Source organism: Neovison vison, chromosome 12 (genome assembly GCF_020171115.1).
Source record: "Neovison vison isolate M4711 chromosome 12, ASM_NN_V1, whole genome shotgun sequence".
Classification (NCBI taxonomy): Eukaryota; Metazoa; Chordata; class Mammalia; order Carnivora; family Mustelidae; genus Neogale; species Neogale vison.
In genome coordinates, this window is record NC_058102.1 from 137,552,030 (window position 1) to 137,578,929 (window position 26,900).

Sequence of the window (26,900 nt, forward strand, 5' to 3'; positions counted from 1 at the left end):
CAGATCCCAGCCCCGAACGTTTTCTCGTTCCCCCACAGTCCCTGGTCATCTTTTGGCAAACATCCCAGATCTTTCCACGAGAGCTCCAATTTATTTAAAAGACATGCTTTTTCTCCCAGTGGAGTTCTTCAACTAAATAACTCATATTGACTGTTTCAGCTTTTCATGAAAATCATCAAAGTTTGTACACCTTGGCCCAGGGACAGGTCTGGGTGTTGTTGGACCTGATGTGGGATAATATACGAGCAGGCACAGGGCCGTGGGGGCACCTTGGCAGGTGAGGGGCCCTGAGGCTGAAGCTTCATTATGTTGGTGGTGAAGGCACCTCTGCCCTTATTTGGAGAACTGAATCCCAGCGGAAGCTCAGGGCTCTCTCTGCAGCAAGACCGCCCATCATCCATGATGGTCTATCACGGGCCGACACACAACATGTGTAAGAAAATGGGCACTAGAGGCAGAGAAGCGTGACTTCCACGACCAGCTCTGTCTCTCTCTCTCTCTTTTTTTAATTTGACAGACGGAGATCACAAGTAGGCTGAGAAGCCCGCAGAGAGAGAGGAGGAAGCAGACTCCCTGCTGAGCCAAGACCCCGATGCGGGCTCGATCCCAGAACCCTGGGATCATGACCTGAGCTGCCACCCAGGCGCCCCCAGCTCTGCCTTTTTACCTGCTCTGTGATCTGAAGCATAAAGTGATCGAACCTCACCATGCTTCAGTCCTCCTCTGAAGAAAACCCAGAGGCAATGGCCCATCTTTCACGTGTGTGTTGTGAAGATCCCAAGGATGGCGTTAGGTCACACGCAAAAAAGTGCGTCACACAGTTAACTCGGAGAATGACGGACTCCAACTTTCATCCAACAATTTTCATTACAACTGGTCTATGTGATCGAAATTTACCTTATACAAGGAAAGTTCGTTATTTTATATTTATTTTAATTATATTTAATTTTATTATTTTTTAGGGAGAAAGAATGCACAGCAACCAGGGTGGGGGGGATCAGAAGGAGAGAGAGAGAATCCTAACCAGGCTACGTGCTACATGCAGAGCTTGACGCAGGGGCTCCCATTTTAACAACCCCAGAGATCAGGACCTGGGCTGAAAACAACTGACCTGACCTTTAGGCCACTGAGCCACCCAGGCGTCCCCAAGGCAAGTTAGTTATTAACTTGACAAACAACAGACACAGAAGAGGCAAGCATATATTCAAAGACAGTATAAATGTATAAAAACAAGATGTAAAACAGAACCACACCTAGCCTGAACAGGTGGCTGACAATTCTTTCTCTGTTCCCCTGCATTGAAGGCACACAGCATAATCTGAATGACAATGGCTAATGCCTCAGCAATAGAAGGGCTTATAAATAATTTGTAAACCTCTCAGGTGTTCTTCTTTTTTTTTTTTTAAAGATTTTATTTATTTGACAGACAGAAATAGGCAGAGAGAGAGGAAGGGAAGCAGGCTCCCCACTGAGCAGAAAGCCCAATGCAGGGCTCAATCCCAGGACCCTGAGATCATGACCTGAGCCGAAGGCAGAGGCTTAACCCACTGAATGTTCTATGCTTCCTCATGATACACATTCCCACCCACCCCCGGTCCCAGTCGAGAATCACACTCATTCCAAGAATGAAGGCAAAATATGGAGTTTATTCAGTTGATCTGACCAATTACATTGGATGTAAGTGTTGGTTTCATTGGCCTGATGTAGAAACATACTTTAAGTGGGGATACTCGCATATTCACAACGTTAAAAATATAGGTATAGGTAAGAAAGATTCATGGAGGCATTTGATATAAAACATACACAGTATGCTATTTCAATACACAAATGCTTGGAAGGAAGTAGAGTCAGAAGAGTTACAAAAGTAGCATCATTGAGAATTTAGAAATGTTTCCATTTTTCTTACAGGTCACATTCTCATCCTTCGGGATGTACAGAAATTATGTGATTTACACAGTTTTATCCACATTCAAAACATCATGTTTTAAATGGTTTAAGCATAGCATATACAGTACAAATGTTTCCATAGGAACATAACAGAACCTGTCACTAGTGGCCCACAGTCAGACGGCCCCTAAATGAACAGCCATTTTTAAGACACGAGTCCAGCTTATTGCTTTAATATTTAAGTTGTTCTACTCACCCAAAATATAAGGACTTTAATTTACACTAGAATCTACCTACAAAGGCTCAAGGCGTTATCATATAATATACACCAATATACACAAAACAACTATTCTGAGTTAAATGAAGTTCCCAGACTTAAATCAGAACCAAGAACAGTAATTTCAGGCTAAGACATTATCCTCATGATCTGTCATCTTGACATTTTCTGAGCAAAGTGCACAGTGAATGGAATCAGCCACCAGAAATGATCCTTCTACGAACTCGCAACTTCCTTTGAGTTGGTCACACCACCTGAGACATGAGAACCTTTAGACCTGGGGGGGCTACCAAGGCAGCTCCCCGAATCAAACCCAGGGGAGCCACGTGGAGTCACATTCATGGATTATAGGAGCCCACGTTGCCCGCTGATGGATGGCAAGATTCAGTATACAGAGCCCGGGTTCGAGTCCATATAACCAGCTTCCAGGAGCCCAATGCTGAGTCTTAATTACTCGGAGCAAATGACACCATCGATCAGCCATATTCTAGGGTTGGTGGACCCCGTACAAGGTTGAAATAGCCAGCCAGGGCCCCCAGATCTATGTAAAGAGAACGCTGCCTCCTCAGCATCTCCGATTCCTCAGTACTTCCTGTGCATGAAGAATCTGGAAAGGGAAACATTGAAAAAAAAAAAAAACAATGAATGACCAGGTAACATGCTCAATAAACACCTGTTTCTTCTGGGGGAAAAACAACAACAAACCTTGGCCCTAATTAAACAGCCTTTCAAGCTATAATTTTTTTTTAAGATTTTATTTATTTGACAGAGAGAGAGATCACAAGTAGGCAAAGAGGCAGGCAGAAAGAGAGGCGGAAGCAGAGAGAGAAGCCAAGCAGAGAGCCTGATGTGGGGCTTGATCTCAGGACCCGGAGATCATGACCTGAGCTGAAGGCAGAGGCTTAACCCACTGAGCCACGCAGGCGCCCCTCAAGCTATGGTTTTATTAAAAACCTGCAGACTTAGAGTTACAGATTGTGGGCTAGTTTATGTAATCTGACGTAGACGAAAGGGTTCAAAAAAGGTCAATGATGACAAGAAATTAGCTAGAAATTCTGGTGTATTTTCCAACACCCCAGATGGTTCTCTTCAAATACAGAAAGGTCAGACAAGAAGAGGATGAAATGCAAATAAACATTCCAGGCTTGACATCTGGGTTTGGACCTAAATGGATTAAGAATGCCACAGATTTTAGTAATAAAAATAGAAACCCTCCCCCTGCATATTCAATGTTCCTGGAATGTGCACTGACTTTCCTATGTGGGAAAGATTCATAGCTGGCAAAGAGACTTGAAGCAGAGGAAGACAAAAATGCAAGTTGACTTCAAACTCAGTATTTTATCTGCAGAGCAGCGCCCTGGTGTCTCCAACCAAGGACTGGCGTGGCTTACCGTAACTGAATGAAACGGAACCCTGTTCAGAACCAACAAGCAGGACTGTCAGGCCTGATTTGTTTTTAAAGGCTAAAGATCCTCCCTGGTGCAAAAAGCAAGTAAGAGGCAATTTTTAAGAACTATTGTTACCTACGTTTGCCCTGAAACATGTTGTGATTTGCTGGCCAATTGGCCGATCTTTTTTTTTTTTTTTAATGCTTTTGCTAAAGTTCTTGCTGAAATTTTTCCGAAAATGTATGGCACTCAAGAATGCCTTCGTGAAAGAGGTCAGAAGGGTGAGGCAGATGGAGAAAGAAGGGAAGCAAGGGGCACTGCCCACAGCAGGTGTCCGTACCCGCTATGTTCTCCGGAAGCTCCAGCTCCTTCCTACTCAGCAGCCTCTTCCGCTCAAAGAGGGCAGAGTCCAGACTCTGACAGCGTGGCTGATCCTCTCTGGGGGGGTTCAGGGCATCATGTTTGAGCAGGTCAGCTGCACTCGGGCGGTGATTGGGGTTCCTCTCCAAGGCAGCCTCCATCAGCAACCTCATGCCGGGACTGCAGTCGTCTGCGATATCTTCCAACGGAGGCGCCTGTTTGTGGATCTAGCAACACACCTGCTCTCTTAGCACCAACCATACAGAAATACACCCGCACCAGTTCAAGCGTTCTAGTGAACAAGATCTGGAAAGTCATTCGTTTCCCACTACACACCCTGCAGTGGAAATGGTCATACCTGCCCACAAGTTTCCCTTTAATTTTATAAGCACCCCGAGCAAAACCCATCCTTTGGGTTAATGATGTTCAAGGGTCAGGGCGCTGTAATGGGGAGGGATCCGCCCTTTGATCTCTCGATGGTAAAACGGAAACTGCACATTTTGTTATGTCTAGTCTGGCTTGGGGATCTCTAATCTCGTATCTCCTCTCCAGAAGTGTTCAAAGAACATAGCTTCTCTGGCTCAGAGATTGACGCCACTCAGATTCTCCTAAGTGGCATCTTATGAGTCATGAATAACAGAAGAGCATAGAATCTTTGCCCCGTGCACGTTCCAGCCAATTCCGACTGCAACAGCAATGCCTTCCTTGCAGGAATGGGAACTGCCTTCCCGTGGGGAGAACTTTTTTTTTATTTTAATGATTTTATTTATTTGACAGAGAGAGATCCCAAGTAGAGAGAGAGAGAGGAAGGAGCAGGTTCCCTGCCTAGCAGACAGCCTGATGCAGGATTTGATCCCAGGACCCTGAGATCATGTCCCAAGCTGAAGGCAGAGGCTTAACCCACTGAGCCACCCAGGCAGCCCCGTGGGAAGAACTTTTAGCTCCACCCCACAAGTCACGAGTTCACACCATCCCACTTGGGTGTGTTACAAAAAGGACAGCAGCCCTCCTGAGCACAGGGAGCTCCCCCGTACCCTCAGTGCTGGCTGACCCCCACTTACAATGTACAGGTAGGAGGGATAGGCTGAGCGAGGGTAGCGCTTCACCCAAGGCGGGGTGCCCGTCTGCATGTGGATGAGCGTGGCTCCCAGGCTGTAGATGTCCGCTTTAGTTGAATGACCTCTGCACAGGATCACCTCTGGGCTCATGTAAATCTAAAAAAGAAGCAGAAACCGTCAGTCTGACTCTCCGCCGTCTGTCTGGGTGTCCATTTCCCTCACCCAGTTCTGGAAGCTGGCACACCCGCCTTTACCGTATTTACAGGATGTTTCAGCCCCTCAGGAGACCATGTCCCTGCTGTTCTCCTGGAAGCTAGGGAAAGGGACACAGACACCCTTGGGGGAGGTGGGAGGCACTTTCGCCCGAGGCATCCCTGCAGCCTCACGAAGAACACTGCTTTTCCACATACTGGACACAGAGATAGCCCCAGCAGCCGAGAGCCTGCCGCCGAGAACCCACCTGGGAACCCCCCACGTGTGCATCAAGGTTCTGGAAGGCATCGACCGAGGCTTAACTTCCTTATTAAAACATCAGTTCTAGGTGCCTGGGTGGCTCAATCAGTTAAGCGTTGGCCTTCAGCTCAGGTCATGATCCCAGGGTCCTGGGATCGAGTCCCACATGGGGCTCCCTGCCTACTGGGGAGCCTGCCTCTCCCTCTGACCCTCCCACTCATGCCCACATGAGCCCTCGCTCTCTCGCAAAAATAAATTAAAATCTTTTTAAAAATACCAATTCCTTCCGATATTTAAATGGACACTACAAATACATTGCTTCCACTTCAGGTTTGTCATTAAATTGCCAAATCCCTAACTATCTGCAGTGATACAAGGTGGCAGAGATCCCCCGGGGTAGTAACACCGATCACACGGGAGAGAAGCACTTTGAGTGGAATGTTTTAGAAATGGTCCTAATTGGCCGTTTATACAAACTACTTCTTATTTCTACCTCCCACGTGGCCTGGTGACTAACTATTGAACACATGCCATTTTAACCACGTGTAGGATCTATTTGGTTTCATGCTGGAGAAGCAGGGCAAGTTTCAGAAATAGCTTCTCTAGGAAGTCTTTGCTTGTAAACATTTAAAAAAAAAAGTAAACAAATGCCAACCAATGATCTGTATTTATGGCTGGTATGGAGACGTACAGTAAGTGGTTAAAATCCTCATTATCAATATTTAACATTAAGAAATGTTTATGCTGTCCATCATTTGACTATGGAGAAAGGGATAAGTGTTCCTGGAATATATTTCCAAGTCAATACGTAAAAAAAACTGGCTTACAACAACTGGGAAAATGTCCCAGTTTCCCCATCCTAACCCTATTCAACACCGTCCTCCAGCACTCTTGCTGGCTGGCTTGCTTTCGCTCCCGGGCTCATTCTGTCTGTCTCACCGAACAGGCTCAGCTGAGCTCCTTATTCTCAAACATGTCCTGAAGTGAACCCAGAGCATTTGGGTCCCAACGGACGTTCTTACTAAATATAATCACAAAGTTAAACAGCAAACGCATCGGGAAGGATTAGTTGTCAATAGAGGAAGTTTCTCTTCTCCCCGCTTGCTTGCCTTCCTAAGCAAATATCAAGCAAAGTAGTTACGGTTGGTGTATCCTGCTCTGCACACAGCGTGCTGGAGGAGTCTGGGGACCATTCATTTGGGGATGCAGTGTCCTGCGTACCTGGGGACGTGGCTGCTTGCTCCCCCACCCCAGGCAGTTCCCCCAGCACTCCAGGGCTCAGAACCCTGGCTTCTGCAGGCTCTACATGAGCCAGAGCAGTGGGCACGGTGTTCGAGAACTTTTGGGGTTGGCTGACTGCAAGCATGAAAAAGGCCCAGTAGGAACCATGCGAGGCTCTCTGGGACCTGCACAGCCTCGGGCCCAGGCACCAGAGCAGGGGAAACTATACATCCGTCCAGGGGGGTCAAAGCACTTCATCTCTCAACACATTTATTAGAAAGGTGTTGCCTGTGTGCAAACACACATGCATGGATTACATGTTAACTTGTATCAAGGAAGCCCAAACACAGACTCAGAAGAAAATAAGAACTTTTTAAAAAGAACCATGCTATAAAAATAATTCTAGGGGCGCCTGGGTGGCTCGGTCAGTTCAGCATCTGACTTTGATTTTAGCTCAGGTCATGATCTGAGGGTCATGAGATCGAGCCCCACATCAGGCTCCACAGTGGGTGGGGAGCCTGCTGAATATTCCCTCTTTTCCTCTCCCTATGCCCCTCTACCCTACTCCCTTTAGCTTAAAAAAAATCTATTCTAATTAGTTATTTACATTCATTATTTATTCTTTCTCTGTATGGTGTAATTAAAAAAATGATACATTAAATATAAACCAGATTAACCCTGTGTTTATATTGTATGGTCACAATCTAATGTTCTGAATATGAATGCCGGGCGAGAGATCACACAGAGGGAACCAGAGTTTGCACTTGGAATCAGATGTCACCTACACCCCCGCAGGGGCCAAGTGATCAAGTTCCAGTGGGAAGTAAATCTCCGTGGTTGACTTTGACTATCAGCATCTCACTGGCTCTTTAAACAGGAAGAATTCAAACAAACTTGCTGAAAGCATTCAATGGTGATTTCACAACCTTGCTCATTAGCAAACTTGGACTTGGGAGCACCATACAGACAGTAAATGCAGGCTGATTCGAAGAGAATTTGTCAATCTTTAACATTCAAGTCAGTTTAGCGCTTTGTAAAAAGCAATTTACATTTGCTGAGAATAACTCAGTCCAAACTCTATTTAGGAATAAACACTGTGTTATCATGTCATGCTCAAGCACACTCTCTTTCTGGTAGACAGTCCTAGGGAGAGCATTTCTTGGTCCAGCCGTTGCAAAATGTTCGATTTGATCACACTGCCGGGAAGAGAAAGGTATTTTCTCTCTTTAATACCATAAATAGTTTGTTTCTCAAACTGGCTCCAGGAAAAAGGGTAGAATGTCACATATCTGAACTTCGGATTAATGCCAAAATATGCTGAAACATTTTCCCAAAAAAACATGTCTGAAGCATGAAGTCTTAATGGATTTTGTGCTTCGGTGAAGTAGTCTTAAGATCTGGGGACTAAAACATTCTTTTTAAGAAGTCTACAGTTCTCTCTTCTAGAAATCATTCTGCTCAAAGACAACTATCAAGGGTCCTCCCTCAAGCCTTTTCCAGAATAACTTTAGTAATATCAGCAATTTCTTCTGCTTCCCAGGAGAGCTCGAGAGAGTTAAGAAAAAGCGGATATAAACTTAGTTTCCAACGATGATTATTTGTTTGTTTTTCTTCTGAAGTCGGGTTCGGTGCAATATGCCTACGAGCTAGACTAAGGGCTTGGTTGAACACAAAGACTGACCTGACAATCTTTTTTTTTTTAATTGTATTTATTTAACTGAGGGAGGGACAGTATAAGCAGTGGGAGGGGCAGAGGGACAAGCAGACCCATCACTGAGCACAGAGCCCAACTTGGGACTTGATCCCAGGACCCTGGGATCATGATCTAAGCCGAAGTCAGACGCTTAATGGACTGAGCCATGCAGGTGCCCCCGGACCTGGTAATCTTAAGGCAAAGGCTTAGTCAAGTGCCCTCTCTCCATCTGCTGTGGGCACTTAGAGCAGAGAGAGGGCATGGGCTGGCAGGCTCTGATAATTAAGCATGGGCCAAGGAGGCAGTTTCTACCCCTATTTGCCTTGCCAGTTGCATCCAACCCCATGCCCATCATAATCTACTATGTACTTAACTGTTGCTTTTTTAATAATTGAGGAAAATTTAAAATAGGTTCTCTCGCCAAAGAGCGGGGGTTGCTAACATACCACCAAGTGCAGTGCTCACTCCATGCCTGATTCCCCCAACAGCCTGACAGACAGTGATGCTTGACTGATGCTTCTACATGAATCCACCGTTCAGCCCAATCAGGTATATGTGAAATTAAATGTATTATTTGAAAGCCCACGAATGGGGTGCCTGGGTGGCTCAGTGGGTTAAGCCGCTGCCTTCGGCTCAGGTCATGATCTCAGGGTCCTGGGATCGAGTCCCGCGTCGGGCTCTCTGCTCAGCGGGGAGCCTGCTTCCCTCTCTCTCTCTCTCTCTCTCTGCCTGCCTCTCTGCCCGCTTGTGATTTCTGTCAAATAAATAAATAAAATCTTTAAAAAAAAAAAAAAAAAGAAAAGAGAGCCCACGAATGCATTCCTTGCAACCTCATTTATATTCAGAGAAGTTTTTGGTTTGGTTTGGTTTTTGCTTCACAAATGAATTAAATATTAGAGCTAGTTTATATCTTTAAATATAATTTATTTGTGCCATAATAAATTTGAGGTTTATTATAGGCTCTCTATAAAGATAAGCCTAAAAGTTTGTTGGTCCTAAACATATATTATGAACAACTAAGACAATTATGACTAATTGAACCAAAACATATTTTTATGTTATACTAAGAATGTAACATAAGAACTATGTTATATTATATACACATATAATATGTAAAGATATATTATATAAGAATATATATAACATACATTTATACTAAGAATATATACATTAGTTATATTAAAATGTTTCATAGTAGTTAGAATTCAGACTCCAAAGAAAATTGGTTTAAGTCCCAGATCTGACACTAGCTGAATAATTTGGGCACTTTATTTGAACTTCTTTAAGCTTATTTCCGTATTGTAAATAATAGAATTTGCCTATGATAACAGTATTTACTGATAATAGGGTTGTAACAAGGATTAAATAATACAATGCATTTAAAATGCTAAAATTAGTACTTGGCACAGAGCAAGTGCTCAATAAATATGTTTCAATGATAATAACATTTGATGCAATGGTTTTCCTCTCCTTTATTGTCCTTTCTGCAATAACACCAGAACATTTTTAAATTTTATTCTTAAAGATAGACAGTGACCTTTCCTGTGGGAATAGAATTACCTCTGTTCCGCGAAGGTCCTTAGGAAAGTAGACATCTTCAGTCATTTGAACACTTAGGCCAAAATCCACCAAAACAGCTTTTGTAGACATGAAGACAATGTTGCTAGCTATAAAGAGGGGATATTTCTTTAGGATAAAATTGTCTGTATACCCATCAATAAAATAAAAACATCATCTAAAATAAGCCCCAAACCAGAATAGAGTGAAATGTGCTCCCTACTGAGATGACTACATTATATCAAGAGGAGGGTTAATCCAGGTGAGAATTCAAGTGAAAAGCACTTCAGATGTGCCAAGAACACAGTTAATGTGGGCGTAAATGTTTGCACGCAATAATAACGCTCGAGAGACAATGGCCAAGTCATGAAAGCAACCTAAGGGTCCACAACGGATGATTGGAGAACGAAAATAAGATGTCTGTGTATACGCATATACAAGAGACTATTATTCAGCCATGAAAAAGGATGGAGTTCTGCCTTTTGCAACAACATGGATGAAACCTTGAAGATCTATGTGAAATCACTGAGATAAGTCAGGCAGAGAAAGAGGAATACTTTGTGTAATCTAAAACAACAAAACTCATAGAAACAGAGAACAGATCATGGTTACCAGGGGCTGGGGGTGGAGGGTGTGGGGAAATGCAGTCATGGTGTACAAACTGCCAGCGATAAGATGAACAAGTTTTGGGGGCTATAATACACAGCACAGTGACTACAGTTAATAATGTTGTATTATAGGGGCGCCTGGGTAGCTCAGTGGGTTAAAGCCTCTGCCTTCAGCTCAGGTCATAATCTCAGGGTCCTGGGATCGTGCCCCGCATCAGGCTCTCCGCTCAGCAGGGAGCCTGCTTCCTCCTCTCTCTCTCTGCTTGCTTGTGCTCTCTCTCTCTCAAATAAATGAATAAATAAAATCTTTAAAAAAAATAATGTTGTATTATATATCTGAAAGTAGCTGACAGAGTAGATTTGAAAAGTTCTCCCCAAACACACACAATTATAACTGTGTGAGGTGATGAATGTGTTAACTAACCCGGTTAGAGCAATCGTTTTGCAATATATACCTATGGCAAATCATGACATCGCACACCTTAAACTTACACAAGGTTAAGCCAGTTATAGCTCAACAAAGCTGGAAAAAATATTATCATGCTGGACTTTCAAATTCTAAAGTCAAAGCCTATTATTATCGTGCCACTTTCCTAAAATAAAAAAAAGTAAAATACCCATTTTTTTTTAAAGTAAAGTTTTGTCAGTTCAATGTAGCATTGACTATGAAGGGGTTGGTCGTGGGTCTTTGCTGTGTGTTTCCCACCATCTTACTCCTAGAAAGCAGTCAGTGAAGGCTTGTTTAATGAATTATTACCAAAATGGTATTCAGAATGAAAAAGCTCTTTGTTTCTCAAAAACTATGTAACTCTGAGTGTGTTTTAAAATATATTTATTAAAGACTTATGAGAAAGAGCGTAGCCAGTACTTAATAGATGTGTGGCCATAATCTTCCACAATTGGATAATCACCCTTCCTCATGACTTGGAAAGCTTTCATGATCTCGTTTGGTGCTGAAACATGTTTCAGGAGCACAGGGGAGGAAGGTGGAAAGCGCTTGAGGGCAGCTGTCCTCCCGAGCACCAAGGATCCTCAGACTGAAGAGAGGAACCCATCTGCCTCTTGTCTAGCTCATCTCTAAGCCAAAAAACTTACACATCCAAAGGCAACTCACGTTTAATATCATGATGAATCACTTTCTTTGAGTGTAGAAAATCGAGTCCCTTGAGAACATGCTTTGTGACCCAAATAATTTCAAATTCCCTCATTGGTCCACAGCTCTCCAGTTTCTCAAGAACAGACCCTCCCTCGCCGGCTTCCATAAAGAGGTGCACGGTTTCACCCCAGAGCACAGCACCATATAACTCAGCAATGTTCTCATGCCGGAAGCAGGCCTGGATTTCCACATCAGACGGCTTAAATTGATCTACTGGAATCTAGAACACAAACATACCAGTAAGATTCTAGACGAAAATATATATGAGATAGGTCAACTCACAAACCAAAGGGCAAGTGAATGCCTTTGAGGATACCATGATCTGCATGAAATTATGCTGCCAAGTTAAAATCTGGCCCAAACCCGCTTTTACATGGTGTCAGCTTTAGGTAAATGGTTCCAAATAAGAAAATAAGAACAAAATATAAAATATTATTATCATTTAGAATGAAGCAATCCAACCAAAGAATCATTTACAACTGAATCAAAAGAGAGATCATTTCCCATCTATTATACGTGTAAAATCTATGGCACCTAGATTTTAGGTTGTCTTTTCAATATTTCCATTTGTCATGAAATAATATTATGTCTTTGGACCCCAGCTCATGCTCTGACAATGCATTTAAAATCTATTCTAAGGAAAATAAAAAATCAATAATAAAGAAGTAGATCTTTCAGTGCAGATAGATAGGGAATGTCTCCAAAATAAGATATCAGATAAAGAAAGCAAGATACAGAAGTACAGGTATTATGCTCCCATTTTTAAAAATCTCTTAATCTATACATAATACATATCCATAGAAATTTTCTGGAAAGATGTATAAGATCTCATTCAAAGTAGTTGCCTCAAGGAAAGGGATCTCATTCTTCAACCTACATTCTTTTGAATCTGCTAGGGGGGTGGTTAATCATTTTACATGGTTTTCTTTTCAAGAAAAAAAATACAGCTTAAAAATTAAATGTAAGTATTCTAGGGAAAACAAACCCACAAAGGTATTTTTCCATGCCTTTTGTGATGAAATTGTAAAACAGGACATTTCGGTTCTAAGATCTTTCTAGAATGTCACTAGATTCTTTTAAAAGAATTGGAATATGTCTCTTCTAAATGAAAGTTTCAAATGGCTTATTATAATATCTCCTTGTTTTCTTTTGATAACAGATACTCTAGCAAATATTTATAAAGGAACAAATGAGGCCAATACATTGTTGCTCTTTTTTTTTTCATTCCAATAACATAGACTAAGGCCATATTCAGCAAATCCAAAGGGAGTTTATTTTCTTGCACTCCTAAAAATCTTTTTTTTTTTTAAAGATTTTATTTATTTATTTGACAAACAGAGATCACAAGTAGGCAGAGAGAGGCAGGCAGAGAGAGAGAGAGAGGAAGAAGCAGGCTCCCTGCTGAGCAGAGAGCCCGATGTGGGACTCGATCCCGGGACCCCGAGATCATGACCTGAGCCGAAGGCAGCGGCTTAACCCACTGAGCCACCCAGGTGCCCCACACTCCTAAAAATCTTTACAGTGAAACAGACATACTAAAAAGCGTAAAACTGGTTACATAGCAAACTCAATGAATTTTCAACTGAACACACCCACATCACCACCATCTAGATCAAGAAACAAAACTCTACCGGCCCCCCAGAAACCCCTTCCTGACCTCTGCCAGTCACTGCCCAGCAAGGGCACCTCCTGTCCTGAGTTCCACCAGCAGAGATTTGTTTCACCTCTCGAGGGCCTGTACAGAAGTGGAATCTCATAGGGTAGGTCTTACTTGGGATCTGGCTATTGGGGCTTAACATATGGTGATGAGATTCATCTCCATTATTACAACGGTAAACCTTTTTTTCTCTTCACTGTATAGTATCCCACTATGTAAGTATACCACACTGTAACACCTGGAGAATTTCCAGTTTGGGACGATGACAAAGACTGCTAGGATGAAGAGTCTAGTACATAGCCTTTGGTGAGCACGTATGCGTGCTTCTTGGGGGTGCCCACGGGAGTGGAACTTCTGGGTCACAGGGTGTGTGCGTGTCCAGCTTGGACAGTCTTGCAAAGCAGGGACGTCTCAGCAATAAAAAGAGATGGGGTCTTTGCAATACTTGGTCTATTTACATGCAAGCCTTTCATCTACAGTCTTGCAAAGGCTGCGGCTTTCCCAGTTTTGGGTTCTCTGCCTGGCTCCCTCCCCTGTGGCTGGGATTAGAGGTGCACACGGATCTGCTCCTGCGGGAAGAGCGCCTCTCCTTTCCACCCTGCCCCAAGAGGGATGATGTTATCCAAGCTCCTGCTAAAGAAGCCAGCAACGTTTTCTTTCTTATCGAGGCAAACTCGATTAAAACCAACTACGCACTTAAACAGACTTCGGGGCTGAGCAGCCCCAAGGAGCAAGCAAATCAACAAAGAAGAAAGAAGAAGAAGAAAGATGTTTTTGGACAGGGCGCTCTTTCTTACATAAGATCCAGCCAAATGGTAACCAGCTTTGAGTAAAGCAAACTAACAAGGGCCATGATGCCAAACATATACGTGCAGGATGTCTGGTATAAAGTACGTACCAATTTACACGCCATTCTTTTCTTAGTCTTTATATCTTGGGCTAGGTACACTTTTCCAAAGGCCCCCCGAGGTATGAAATCAGAGCCGATATTCCGATAAGTCAGCTTCCAGGGGATGAGGAGAACATCAGAGTCTATCTGATAGCGTCCATTCTGGGGAGTGATTACCTACAACAAAACAAACAGGCAAAAGGGAGAGAATTTCAGCAAACTTCTCTTTTAAGACCCGCCCTCCAGAAACTGGTTACTTTAGATCATAAAGACACACCTTCAGAGACTGGTTACTTTAGATCACATTCCTCCTGGCCGTGTTTGAAATTAATGTCACTGTTGTGTAATCCTAACAGTGTAGAGACTATATTTAGAGTTTCAGCAAGCCAGAGAAAGCATGTAACAGAAACACGTCCCTAGTCAGACCTGATCGTATTTCCACCTCCCGGTGAGTAATTAATTGTCAAAATTTTAAAAATTTATCTAAGGGAGCGTGACTACCGTGACCAAAAGACTGAAAATAAAGATTGCATAAATATAAACTGTGAGGGCAAATTGACTTGTCTCCAATTAAAATGCGCTAACCTGTTAGTCTGCATAGCTATTACTCACACATGACGCATAGAGAGAGAGAGAGAGAGCATGGAAATAAACTGATGATCGTAGAGGATTCTGGAAAATAAGGTGTTATGCCAGAGCTATGATTTGACAGTACTACAGCAATACAGTAAGCGGCAGAATTATTTCACATCTACTTGCTCGCTTGGTATTTTCCGAGTGCAAAAAAGCACCGGGCACTGTGTCTAGAGGCCAGCTCTGAATAAGAGAGAGGTGACCTTTCACCTCCGAGAGCTCCCAAACAGGCCAGCACTTGGAACAAGATGTTTCAAAAACAAGTTGACTCAAAAATTAAAAGACGTATATCCCGGGAGCAGTGTGGCTGCTTTTGTTCAAACTCAACAAACCGGACATTTAAGGTCTGTGTATTTTACAGCATGTGAAGTAGACCTCAATTTTAAAAGAGTAAAAAAAAAAAAAAAAATTACAAGGACAGATAATTATAATGATAAATATGAAAATAAATTAATAAGATATGTTGATATGAGTTATAACCTGCAGCACATGCCCTAAATATGTTTAAAATGTTCTCTCGAGGGGAACTGAGATTCAAAAACACAAGGTTTTCCCCTGTGTAATTAGCAATATTACGACTTCAGATTATGAATTCGGGAATCGTGAAACTATGCAATGACACTAAAGCTATTTCAAGCGCAGAAGAGGCTGAAGGGGAATGTAGACCACATGGGACAAGAATGAACACCCGATTCCTCGGCAGATGTGCGGGCCCCTCACCGGGCCACTGCCGCCGGAATAGTTGTCACCATCCCAGGGTTATTCATTCGGGCTCCAGGACTGCTCCTCTGAGCTGTCCCCTGCAAACAGATGCATGTGCTCTTAGTCAGGGAACAAGCAGGGGACAACTCCAGCCCTTGGAGAGGTGAAGTCACTGCATTTATTTTTTTTTTAAAGATTTTATTTTTATTTATTTGACAGACTGAGATCACAAGTAGGCAGAGAGGCAGGCGGGGGGTGGGGGGGGAGCAGGCTCTGTCCAGAGCAGAGAGCCCGATGCGGGGCTCGATCCCAGGACCCTGAAATCATGACCTGGGCTGAAGGCAGAGGCTTTAACCCACTGAGCCGCCCAGGCACCCCTGTCCCTGCATTTAAAATGAAGTATTTAAATGAATGTTTTTCTGAAAATAAATATTGAAAAAAAAAAAACCTGTAAAAAAAAAAATGAGGTATTTACTGAGCACTCCCCTGTGCCAGCTCCCGCATGGAGCAGGAAAACGAAGAACAGCGCAGGGTCTCGGCTTCCTAGAAATATGACCTCCATTCAAGAAGTGTGTCACCTCAAGTTACTAGAGGCCTCTCTTAACAGCACGCGAAGAACGCGGTAAATGTAGTCCCTTGCCACATTTAGACAGAGCCATGCCCACAGCACCCGACTGTACTAGCTCATCACTTCGTTCTTGTTACTTTGTTTTTTTTTTTTTAATATTTTATTTATTTATTTGACAGAGAGAGATCACAAGTAGGCAGAGAGGCGGGCAGAGAGAGAGAGAGGAGGAAGCAGGCTCCCTGCTGAGCAGAGAGCCCGATGCGGGATTCGATCCCAGGACCCTGAGATCATGACCTGAGCCGAAGGCAGCGGCTTAACCCACTGAGCCACCCAGGCGCCCCTCGTTCTTGTTACTTTGTTATCAAGAATTTACATTTCCCATTTTGCCTCAGCTCCAGCTAGCCACTCCTGTTTCCTCCGTGAACGCTTTACTCTTGTCCCACTCAACCTGTGACAGCCCCGTCTGACCCCAGGGATCAAGAAGAGTCATAGCGGTCCTACATGGAGCGCTAATTAGAAGGCAGGCACCGTGCTCGGCGCTCATCAAGACCTCCCAGTGATTCTGGGAGGGAAGTATTATTTTTATCTCCACTTTACAGATGAGGAAAACTAGTTTCAAGAGGTTAAGTACCTCACTAGACAAAGTCAGCATTCGAACTCGGATCTGTCTGACCCCACAGCCTTCTTGTGTGCCTTCTATCTTCCAGAAGATAGGAATTAAAGCCCACCCAGGATCGAAAGCCAGTTACTAAAAGCCTACATTTACAAGTCACTGAGCCCCTCAGCTTTCGCCTGTTTCGATGGAATACTGCAAGTTCCTTCACCATGTTTGACCAGCTCCCGTGTTCTGGGGACTATCCTCCGAAGGCCGGTTCTCCCTAACGATGGGGCCCAATGCATACAGTGTGATATGCGAGCCCAGACTAGTCAGCACCTCTGCAAAGCCCCGGGTTCTTCCCCCTAGCCCTAGAGACCTTCCCTCTTTGGATTTGCAATGGGTTTTTCCCCCCCCTTTCTTCTTCTCTTAGTGGCCCCACCAAATAATCCTATGGAACTCTATGTCACTCGTGCCTGCCAATTCTCCAGCTTAACCAAAGCCACCATCAAGTGCAGATGTTATAAGCATGCTTTTGATTCCCTTCTCCAGACTAGTGTCACTGAACACTGCTGGGCCCAGCAGCAGGCCTTGAGGAAAATTGTTGGGTACTTCATTAGGAATAAAGTCCATCAGGAACCTGTATGATAGAGCTGCTAGATATAGATACAACCTTGGGCTACGTTAAAAGAGGCACATTATCTAGAACGAAGGTAAAGGTAGCTCTTTCCTACTCTGCTGGTCACATACAAATAAACTGCCATGTTCAAGTTCAGGGCTGTAAGGTAGGCACTGACCCAGGCTTGGGTTCAAAGGGTACAGCCCAAGTGGAGGATGAAAGTTAACCCTCCAGTAAGTGACGAGTAACAGACACAACGAGAAGTGTTTGTGACAGAAGCGAGAAGATGTGGGGAATATGTAGGTCTTAAAATATTGGAAAGACCGTCCTAAGAAAGGAGAGTAACAATTGTTTATAACGACTACCACAATGGCTGTATTCTTTCAACACTCACTCTGCATAAACAGGTCCCATGCATGCATTATTTGTCCTACACAGCAGCCCCAGGGAGTGAGTGCTAGGACGTGACCCATTTTACAGATGAGTAAACTGAGCCGTGGACGGGTGAATAGCCCAAAGTCACCCAGCTAACCCATCTCAAAGCTGAAATACATACCCAGGCACCATAAGTCAGGGGCCTGCATTCTCACACTACTCAACATCCATCCATACTTTCTTATGGCCAAGAAGCAGGATGAGGGCTAAGGAGAAGGAGAGTCAGAGACGGATTTTAGTACAATACTCTTAAGGGAGGACCTTATTGCAATCAGAATTGGCTGACTATGAAATTAAATGCCCCAGTATGTGATAAATGCTTTGTCACAGGAGATTATCAGGCAGAGACCAAAATGTTCCAACAACTATTGGATATGATGATCGGGTTATGTAAGCTTCAGACAGAGGGCTTGACTCAATTATCTTTAAGGTTTTTTTCCAACCCTGAGAAGCCAGGACTCCATGACTAACCCCTGAGGAACAGCATTCCCGTATCTCACACCCGTATCTATGAGCGAGCCCTTTGGAGCCCTTCGGCTCCCCACCTAATCACCAGTGAGTTCAGTGTGTGCAACCTATTTTTGGTTATTCATTCCCCACTCTGGGTGTGAATCGGTCTAGAGTGTGAGTAACTCATAGCACCCTCAGACCCAGCAACGCCTAGCGTGGTCTCTTAAAGGTTCTTCCCCAGGTCCAGCTGGATGTTGGTAGAATCTTTATCAGATACTATTTTTAGAAAAAGAGCACACATTTGCATACACGTGCAGACCAACAATTTACATACTTATGCTAAGGGATAGTTTTGTAATCCCTGATCCTCCACCCTGTCTAATTAGCTCCACGGGCATTATGGTTGTTGGGTGCCAGGAGCACACCAGGTCTCTCTGCCCCTGGGCCTTTGCACATGCTGTTCTCTTCATCGGGAAGATTCTCCACTCTCTATTCCCTTTATCTGGCAGACTCCAACTCAACAGCTCAGGCATCAACTCCTTCTAGGAGCCTCTCTGGCAGTCTCTCTTCCCTACTGGACACAAGAGGTGTCCTGTCTGAGCATTCCCCCAGCAATCAGGGTGTAGTTGTATTGGGAAGTAGCACACCGCATGATAATTGCCTGTTTACTTGCCTCGGGCCTTCACCAGAAGACTCTTCCATGCTGGGTCCATCGCATCTGGAAAAGTACCCGATATACTGTCGCTATCTGACCTACGTCTAGCAAGCGAATGGGTGAAGACTTCAGTGAAGGTATTTGGTCCATATACAGATGCACTTTATAGATCAAATTTACCTTGGAACCAGTGTGCCTTTTGGTAACGAGCAATCCTCTTTTTAAAGCAGAGAGAGAGACAGCAGCAAACGAAGCCCAGAATGGAAAAATCTTCACTGGGTCTCAGAGGGAGGGCCACAGGAAGACAAAGGGCTCAAACACAGGATTGGTTCCAAGGAGAGCCCCATGTGAGCATGAATAGGAGCCAAAAGCAAACCAGGCCTCCTTCATCATCTTGTCTCAGACTGCCAAAGATCAAACGTGGCAAGTCACGATTCCTATGCCATTATGTACAAAGCATGGGCCTGGCGCAGGTTACTTATAGTCATGGGATGTATCCGATTCTTAAGCTTAGTGACAGAAAAGTCAACCACAGCCCCAAGAGTCACCAACCACCGGGATGATTTGCCCAGTGGGGCACGGTCTACATTCCTGCGGGTTTTGAGGTTCTCCTGTTACTCTGTTCTGGTTGTAAATCTTCTTGCTTGATACTCTTGAACATTTTTAAATTAAAAATCTTTTTAAAGTTTTAAAGATCCCTGCTTTTATGATATGTCCTATTCTCATTTTTTTCTCCCAAGTACATGTTTATTCACTTACAGAGCATGGACTCCAAGGCGGAGACTGACACCATTCTACTCCTAGGCTTCGCTGATAAAATTTCCACTTCCATGTAATCTGTTTTTGTCCTTTTCTGCACTCTTTTTTTTTTTTTTTTAAACTCCAAAACCTTTAGGAAGCTATTTCTTTGTATTCCTTATAATTTTCCAGAATTCTCTTCTGTACATTCCCAGTAAAGTTTTATGGCCCATCTCTCATCAGTCTGATGGGTCAGGGGAAACGTACACAAGTTTCTACATATTTACGAGCAAAAATATTTTGATTACCTGCATGTGTTCCTTTAAAATACCCATTTAAATAAATACACATGTGAGGAAAAAAAAACACAAAGGAAAGAAAAAGACATCAACAATTGTTTCTTATTATAGATCATTTTTAACCAGAGTTCTCCAGCTCTATTTTAGTTAAGAAAATCAGGTAGGGCTCCTTGTTCAATATTACTTCCATGTATAAGAAGAAATGATACTCTCAAGGTAAAGTATTTAGTCAACTACTAACCACAGTTCGATATATCCAGACCAAAGCAAGTCATGCAGCTATGCAAAATGTAGCCTTACTCCAAACTGAGCTGGACCTAAACACAACTGGCTTCTAACAAAACAAAAAACAATTTACCACATAGCTGACCTAAATTACTGTGTTGTTTTCAACTGAATGAATGTACTACATTAAAAAAAATTAAGTACTTTGTCCAGATTCTAATTGTTCAACACTGACTCTCTCCCTACATTAGCCATTTTAGCCATAGATGCACCAAAAGAAGTCACTTCCATCAATAAGCACATTTTGCAAGTTACTACCTCCTCCTTTGCAAAAAGTCCTTTTTGAAAGATTAGACGACCTCTAACCAACACCTATGTTGACCTCTGACACATTAAGACTGTCAGAATCCCGGGCACACCCAAACACATCATCTGATCAACTATTGTGACAACGTGTTGTCACAATATTTTGGATTATGCATACTTGGTATGACTAAGGAAGTATCTCGTTTGTCATTCATACTTTGCCAATTAAAGAGAGTGAATCTGTGCATAGCTATTTACTGCCTGCAAACTAGATTTCTGCAAGAACTGAAGTTAGGGGGCACCTGGGTGGCTCAGTGGGTTAAGCCGCTGCCTTCGGCTCAGGTCATGATCTCACGTCCGGGGATTGAGTCCCGCATCGGGCTCTCTGCTCAGCAGGGAGCCTGCTTCCTCCTCTCCTCTCTCTCTCTGCCTGCCTTTCTGCCTACTTGTGATCGCTCTCTGTCAAATAAATAAATAAAATCTTTAAAAAAAAAAAAAAAAAAAAAAGAACTGAAGTTAGGGGACACCTGATTGGCTCAGTGGGTTAAGTCTCTGCTTTAGGCTCAGGCCCTGAAATCAGGGTCCTGGGATGGAGCCTCCTTGTGTGCTGGGCTCTCTGCTCAGTGAGGAGCCTGCTCCCTGCCCGCCCCGCCCCCCCCCCCACCCCCCACCCCCCGCCTTCCTCTCTGGCCTACTTGTGATCTCTGTCTGTCAAATCAATAAATAAACTCCTAAAAAAAAGAAATTTAAGAACTGAAGTTAGCCAGTATTAATACTGTGACATTCGAAGACGGGACAAGAGAGGAACAAAAAATTCCAGCTTTCAGAAATATTGGTTAAAGATAAAGTATGACTCCCCTTTCAGAGAAAGGATCCTCATTAAGTCTTCTTCTGCCTACCCTATGAATAAGCCTCGTAATGAACTGGTAAGTTAAAAGACGTTCTTCATAATTACCTATTTGTACACTATCACTGACATATGGAAAAGACTTTTTATGTGGAACGTGGAATGAAGACCTCTTTTGCATCTTTAACACGGAGGTGATTCTTACAGATACTGTGTTTTCAAAAGTCATACCCGGTAGCCCATCTAAGCCAAGTTTAATTGCCCCCTCTGCATTACAGGAAGCTGCAGGAGTAAAGCACTCAGCTGATCAGGGGAAAAAAAAACATACCATGTTTAATAAAATCCCCGATTCCTGCGCTCGGTGTCCATAAAAACGCTTTGCGGTGTTGGATATGTGGTTTGCGAAGGCCAGCAAGTCCTCCACCGTTCCGTATCTGACCGATGACAACAAAGGCACCTCCTGGCCACTGAGCAGCAGAGACTCTGAACGCTCCTCATTTTCACTACTGTCTTGACACATGGTCATGAGACTGGGCTCGTAAACTGCTGGCTCTTCGCTGGTGTAAAGATTCTCCATAATGTCTATTACATCGGACACGTTCAAGTGCTTAATTAATAAATCGAGCTCGTCTTTGTTGTCACTGCCGGTGCTCATGTACTCCATCACTGTTACGCTTTCTAGAGAATCTGCAGAAGAAAAAACAAACACTTAAAGTTACCCTGTTTGTATCTGCCTGTAAGATCAGTGGGAAACTGACAACAATGGCTTGGGAACGGGCTTCCGTACACCTCGGTTTATAAAGTAAGGGCTCTGTGTCAACAGTGTGTGTAAATTCAAGTTGACAGATGGTGAAGAAAGGGGCCTTAGATAACCGTTAGTCCCGTCCTCCCCTTTTGCAGAAGGGAAACCTGAGATCCAGGGAGCTGACTCCTTACTCGCTCACTGAGCTGGTGGCTTTGGCTGTAGCCACTGAAAACAAACTTTCACTAAACATAAACACAAATAAGAGCCGCTCAGAAAGCTGAAGAGCTGAGGCTCCTGCCCCTTGACAGCTCCCAACTCTACTGCTCCCCCCAAGGGGGCAACCCTCCCCACAGAGGCTTGTCTGTGGCTTCCATGCCCTGGGTGACTTTACAGAAAAAAAGAACCTTTTACTGGGGCGCCCGGGGGTGAGGAGGGGGGCTGTTCAGTCAATTTAGCGGCTGCCTTCAGCTCAGAACATGATCCCTGGGTCCCCACATTGGCGCTCCCTGCTCAGTGGGGAGTCTGCTTCTCCCTCTCCCTCTGCTGCTCCCCACTGCTCAGGCTCTCTCTCAAATAAACAGACAAAATCTTAAAAAAAAAAAAAAAAAAAAAACCTTTTTGAAAAATTAAAAAAAAAAAAAAAAAGAACTCTTTTATCAAATTCAGGAGCTAACTTGCAAATCAAATTCAGGCCCTAGAGCCAAAAGCCTGTAAAATGCATTGGAATCTAAGTGAAGATGACAGGTCCAAGTTTCAGGAATAATTCTGATGCAAATAAGTTAAACTGCTCGTTTAGACCAGGACCGTAAGCCTCAAGTCTGCCTGCCAGCTACCTGTGAGAAAGAGGAAGGTTCCTTTAGCCTGTGAATCGGCTGTCTCCTCCTGAGACCAGAATTCTTTAACAGTACAAAGCTTGTACCTCAAAAACCCAAGAAAGTGTATGTAATATTTAGATCAATCACTTTCTCAAAGTTGTGGTATTACAAAGAGGCCAGGACAGCCAAATCCATCCTAAGCAAGACACAGGAAAGGCCAATACTGTACTAGCCAATATTGTGTGCTAGTTCTTGTGTGCAAATCAGGCCCTCCAGCTTGGGATCCGTAAATGAGAAAAAGAAGGTAAACCCCGAGTAATAAAATGATGCTGTTTGTTGCTCAGGATTTTAGAAATATTCCATTCCAGAGGATTAAAGATAAAGGGGTTTAAGATATCTAAGAGAATTCAGACGCAGGAACATCTACATAAACTACTGAACTCTTCAAAGCCTCTCTGATAGATGCTTCTTGTTCTTCAAAGCACAAACGTTTAACACATTCTTTACTCAGTGCCCAAAGCCATGGGCCTGGCGGGGAGGGGGGGAACACCTGCTGCTCTCCTGATGCCACCATTCCACCTTTGGCCTCTGAGCCCATTTTTTTCTTTCTTTCTTTTTTTTAAGATTTTATTTATTTATTTGACACACAGAGATCACTAGTAGGCAGAGGGGCAGGCAGAGAGAGAGAGAGGAGGAAGTGGACTCCCTGCTGAGCAGAGAGCCCTGATGTGGGGCTCAATCCCATGACCTAGCCAAAGGCAGAGGCTTAACCCACTGAGCCACCCAGGCACCCTGCTCTGAGCCCATTTCATCTGAGAAAAGCGGGGGGCAATCTTGTGACTGTTCACTTACTTGATGACCATTTCCTGGTGGACAAGCTGTGTCCACAGGAAGCACGCTACCGCGCACGCGGCAGTCTGATAGTCCTTCTCCACTCAGGCTGCTTGGGCTGGACTCCCAGTCCCCTCCTTCCCTGCCTACAGAATCCTGGGTGGGCACCTTACCCACTCTGCACCTCGACTTCCCCTATCTGTGAAATGGAAGAACAGCACCTACCTCATAAGGCGGTTGTGAGGTTTAAAGAAGTTCAGGTGTGTAAGGTGTCTGGAGCAGAGTCAAAACACTCTGGCATCTGTAGTCGCAGGTGTGTGCACAACACACAGAAGTACTGAGTCACACTCCTGGCTTTGCAGATACTGCCTGGGCCTCCTTTCTTATCTGCAAATCAGTTGTGGCTACCTGTCCCCTGGGCTTCTTCACAGTAAGGTTGTAAAGGGTGTTTCTAGAACAAGAGACAAAGACAAAAGGCAAAAACCTCTGAAATGCTTCGCTAGCTGTTAACCACAGTCACATCTAGACAGCAAAGAAAGCTCCGCTCACAGATCTCCTGGGTCTTTGAGGGAGACTATGATTTGGGCTCCTGGAGTCTTGAGTTAGGAAAGGAATTGCTTAGGTTCAAGGAGGAACATTCTACTCTGCTTTCATTGGGCCATTCAGTTGCAGTTTCTGCTTGTAGAATTTGCTGAGAAAAGGAAGTTAAAACAAAACCAGCCGGATGGAGGACTCCACTGGCTGAAAAGTTCCAAGGCTCCAGGACTTAGCTAATGGCTGGCTGGAGAGAAAATAAAGTTCCCGGGAGTAACATGACTCAAGAAAGAAAGAAAGAAAAAAAAGTCCACACAGTTTACCGGTCAGCTGATCCAGAGAGGAAAGACAGGTTTTGATTTTTAAGTTCTGCAGAAAGTCTGGAGCATTTATATGTGAAGCCTAAAAAGTCTGAATGCACACACCCCTAAGTTTTGTGCCCAGGGAACCGGGGAGGAAGGAAGGAGCAGCAGGGAGAGGGGAGGAGGAGGAGAAGGGAGGGAGGCAGGGGAGGCGGAGGAGTGCAGGACACTGATGCTAGGGATAATTCCTTAGCAACAGCAGGGCTCCTGTCACGCAAATCAGCACACCCCAGCCACTCTGATGACCAGTCCTTCTGGTCATTCTAAATGTCCCTGCAGAAAGCCTCAGCACTTTCAGGCCTTCATTAGGCAGACAATATGCTACTGATTTCTGAGTGATACAGATCAGTACTCATCTAGAAAACCCGGGGATTGTGAAGGTACTCTACTTGACCGATAAAGACTCTTCCCCCACGTGGTTTACAATAAAAATCCTCATAAAATCCCCACTTGACCGTGGAGTAGACAACTACAACCATCTTAGAAATGGAGAAATGGGCAGATATTGTCGAAATGATTTGCTTCGAGTTATTTCAGAAATCAGCAATAAACCAAGAGGAAACCCTGTTCCTATTCATTAATGTTACACTCAGGGCTACTTCCAGTTACATATGCAGAAGTGGAGAAACTCCTAGCAACGGTGATCGGAAAAAAAAAACCAAGATTATAGATATAAACCTCTGCTTAACAAAGGATAATTATACCTTTGGTTACTTTCCATTTAATAGATTTTCCTGCCAAAATAGTACGTTGCCCCTCAAGGCACATCTCTTATATTTTTCGCCAAAAGCCCCAGAATTAGACATTCTAGCCACACTGCTTCAAAAACCTCTACACACCTCAACTATCCAATTTCCCTTATAAGAAAAAGGCCTCAAGGGCCAGCAGCCACAAGTAGGGCACACAAACCTCAGTCCATCAGAGAGTTGGGTGGGGGGCGGCTGTTATATTCCACTCAGCAAATACACGAAACAGAGGACACAGACACCTAATGCAACTCCATGAGTGTTTCTTCCCCTCCTTTTTTTTTTTTTTTTTTTTTTTTTTAATTAGGAGCAGTTCTTTATTCCGTGCCAGAATGTCTTTCCAAAAGTGAAATGGCCGGTTCTCTCGAAGACAGCTCCTGGCCTTCCTTGTTAACTTTTGGGGCTATCCCTGTGCCCGCCGTCCTTCTTTCTAAGCGTCACTCTCCACCCAGAGCTAGAAGAATTTCCGAGTCCCGATATCGCATTACGACCGGGAAATATGCATGAAATAACCTTTCTCTCCCCCCCCAACCCCCAACATTCTTCCTTGGACCGAAAGCCCAGCCTTCACGTTCTGGGGGAGCGACCCTTGAGCCACAGGATACCGTCCCGGTTACATAAGCATGAAATTAAGTTTCGGCTCTTCGAAAGGTTCTCTGCTCCGCCAAGGGCCACCCCCATTCCCCTCCTCGGATTCTTTAAAGCCTGGGGAAGCCGAGCAAGGGCCTGTAATTTATAAAAGCCCCCACGATTTGGGCGGGCGGCAGCCGGGTCCCCAGCCTCGGAGGCGCACTCACCGGCGTCGGCGGGGGGAGTGCAGCAGGCTGGGCGGTGCGCGCGGCGGGAGGCGCGGTGACAGCGGAGCTCTGTGCCCCCGCGCACTGCCCAGGCGCGCACTGCTCGCGCGTTAGGGATCCGGGAAGGAGGAGGAAAGGGGAGGAGCCGGAGTCTGCACCCCGTGAGACCCTTGCGCAAGGTGCTTTCCAGCTGTGCCGACTGCAGCTGCGACTCGCGCGAACCGCGGAAGCGCCACAGCGCGGGCGGCGGACACGCCCCCACCCTTAGAGCCCAGGAGTTCGCCCGGCGGCCGGGGGCGCCCTGCAGGGCTGCGACCACGGAAACACCCAGAAGCCCCCGAACGGAGGGTTACCTGGCAGGCGGAGCGCTGCAGCCGCGGCCCCCCGACGGCTCGGGCCGCTGCTGGTGGCCCAACCGCCGGAGTCGAGCGAGGTCCCGCGGCAGCGGAAGCTGGACCCGCGCGACCGACCCCGCAGCGTGGCTCGTCGTCCGGACCCGAGCGCTCCAGTGAACGCGGGGCCTCCAGCCCAGGCGGCCCGCCCAGGCCGCCCTCGTCCGCCCCTGACTCACGGCGTCTGAGCCGGCCGAGGGGCGGCGCAGCGGACGCCAGCCGCCGCCTCCCCGCCTTTTCCATTTCCCCTTTCGCTCCGTAAACAGAAAGAGGCTGCCGCGTTGCGGGGAAGCCGGAGCCCCGGCTCTGGGAAATTCCGCCCCCCCACCCCCTGCCGTGCGTCCTCGGGACGCCCGGGCGGAGCGGGGGGCGGGACTAGGGGGCGGAGCTCAGCGCCGGGAG

At 45.0% G+C, this 26,900-nt stretch overlaps 1 protein-coding gene across 2 annotated transcripts; it reads right to left on the reverse strand.

The window, feature by feature from the left end:
* Positions 1 to 1,626: 1,626 nt before the first annotated feature.
* MAP3K8 (mitogen-activated protein kinase kinase kinase 8) lies at positions 1,627 to 26,668 on the reverse strand. 2 transcript variants are annotated; one of them, XM_044227454.1, is made up of 9 exons: positions 26,460 to 26,668; positions 23,893 to 24,118; positions 21,605 to 21,963; positions 14,214 to 14,381; positions 11,617 to 11,878; positions 9,898 to 10,004; positions 4,974 to 5,126; positions 3,893 to 4,139; positions 1,627 to 2,771 (listed from the first exon to the last, which is right to left on the reverse strand). In XM_044227454.1, exons 3-9 carry the CDS (start codon positions 21,938 to 21,940, stop codon positions 2,641 to 2,643), a joined length of 1,404 nt encoding a protein of 467 aa, XP_044083389.1. In that variant the 5' UTR covers positions 21,941 to 21,963; positions 23,893 to 24,118; positions 26,460 to 26,668; the 3' UTR covers positions 1,627 to 2,640. The 2 variants fall into 2 exon arrangements, with proteins under 2 accessions (XP_044083389.1, XP_044083390.1); XM_044227455.1 differs by lacking the exon at positions 26,460 to 26,668 and adding an exon at positions 26,107 to 26,188.
* Positions 26,669 to 26,900: the final 232 nt, after the last annotated feature.

Excerpts from the sequence above, each read along its gene's own strand:
- MAP3K8 (XM_044227454.1), bottom strand. The coding sequence starts at position 21,940 with ATGGAGTACATGAGCACCGGCAGTGACAACAAAGACGAGCTCGATTTA. Across the intron at positions 11,879-14,213 it reads AAAGAATGGCGTGTAAATTG|ATTCCAGTAGATCAATTTAA; the intron begins GTACGTACTTTA and ends TTTGTGTTCTAG. Across the intron at positions 10,005-11,616 it reads GATTCATCATGATATTAAAC|CTAGCAACATTGTCTTCATG; the intron begins GTGAGTTGCCTT and ends CCCTCTTTATAG.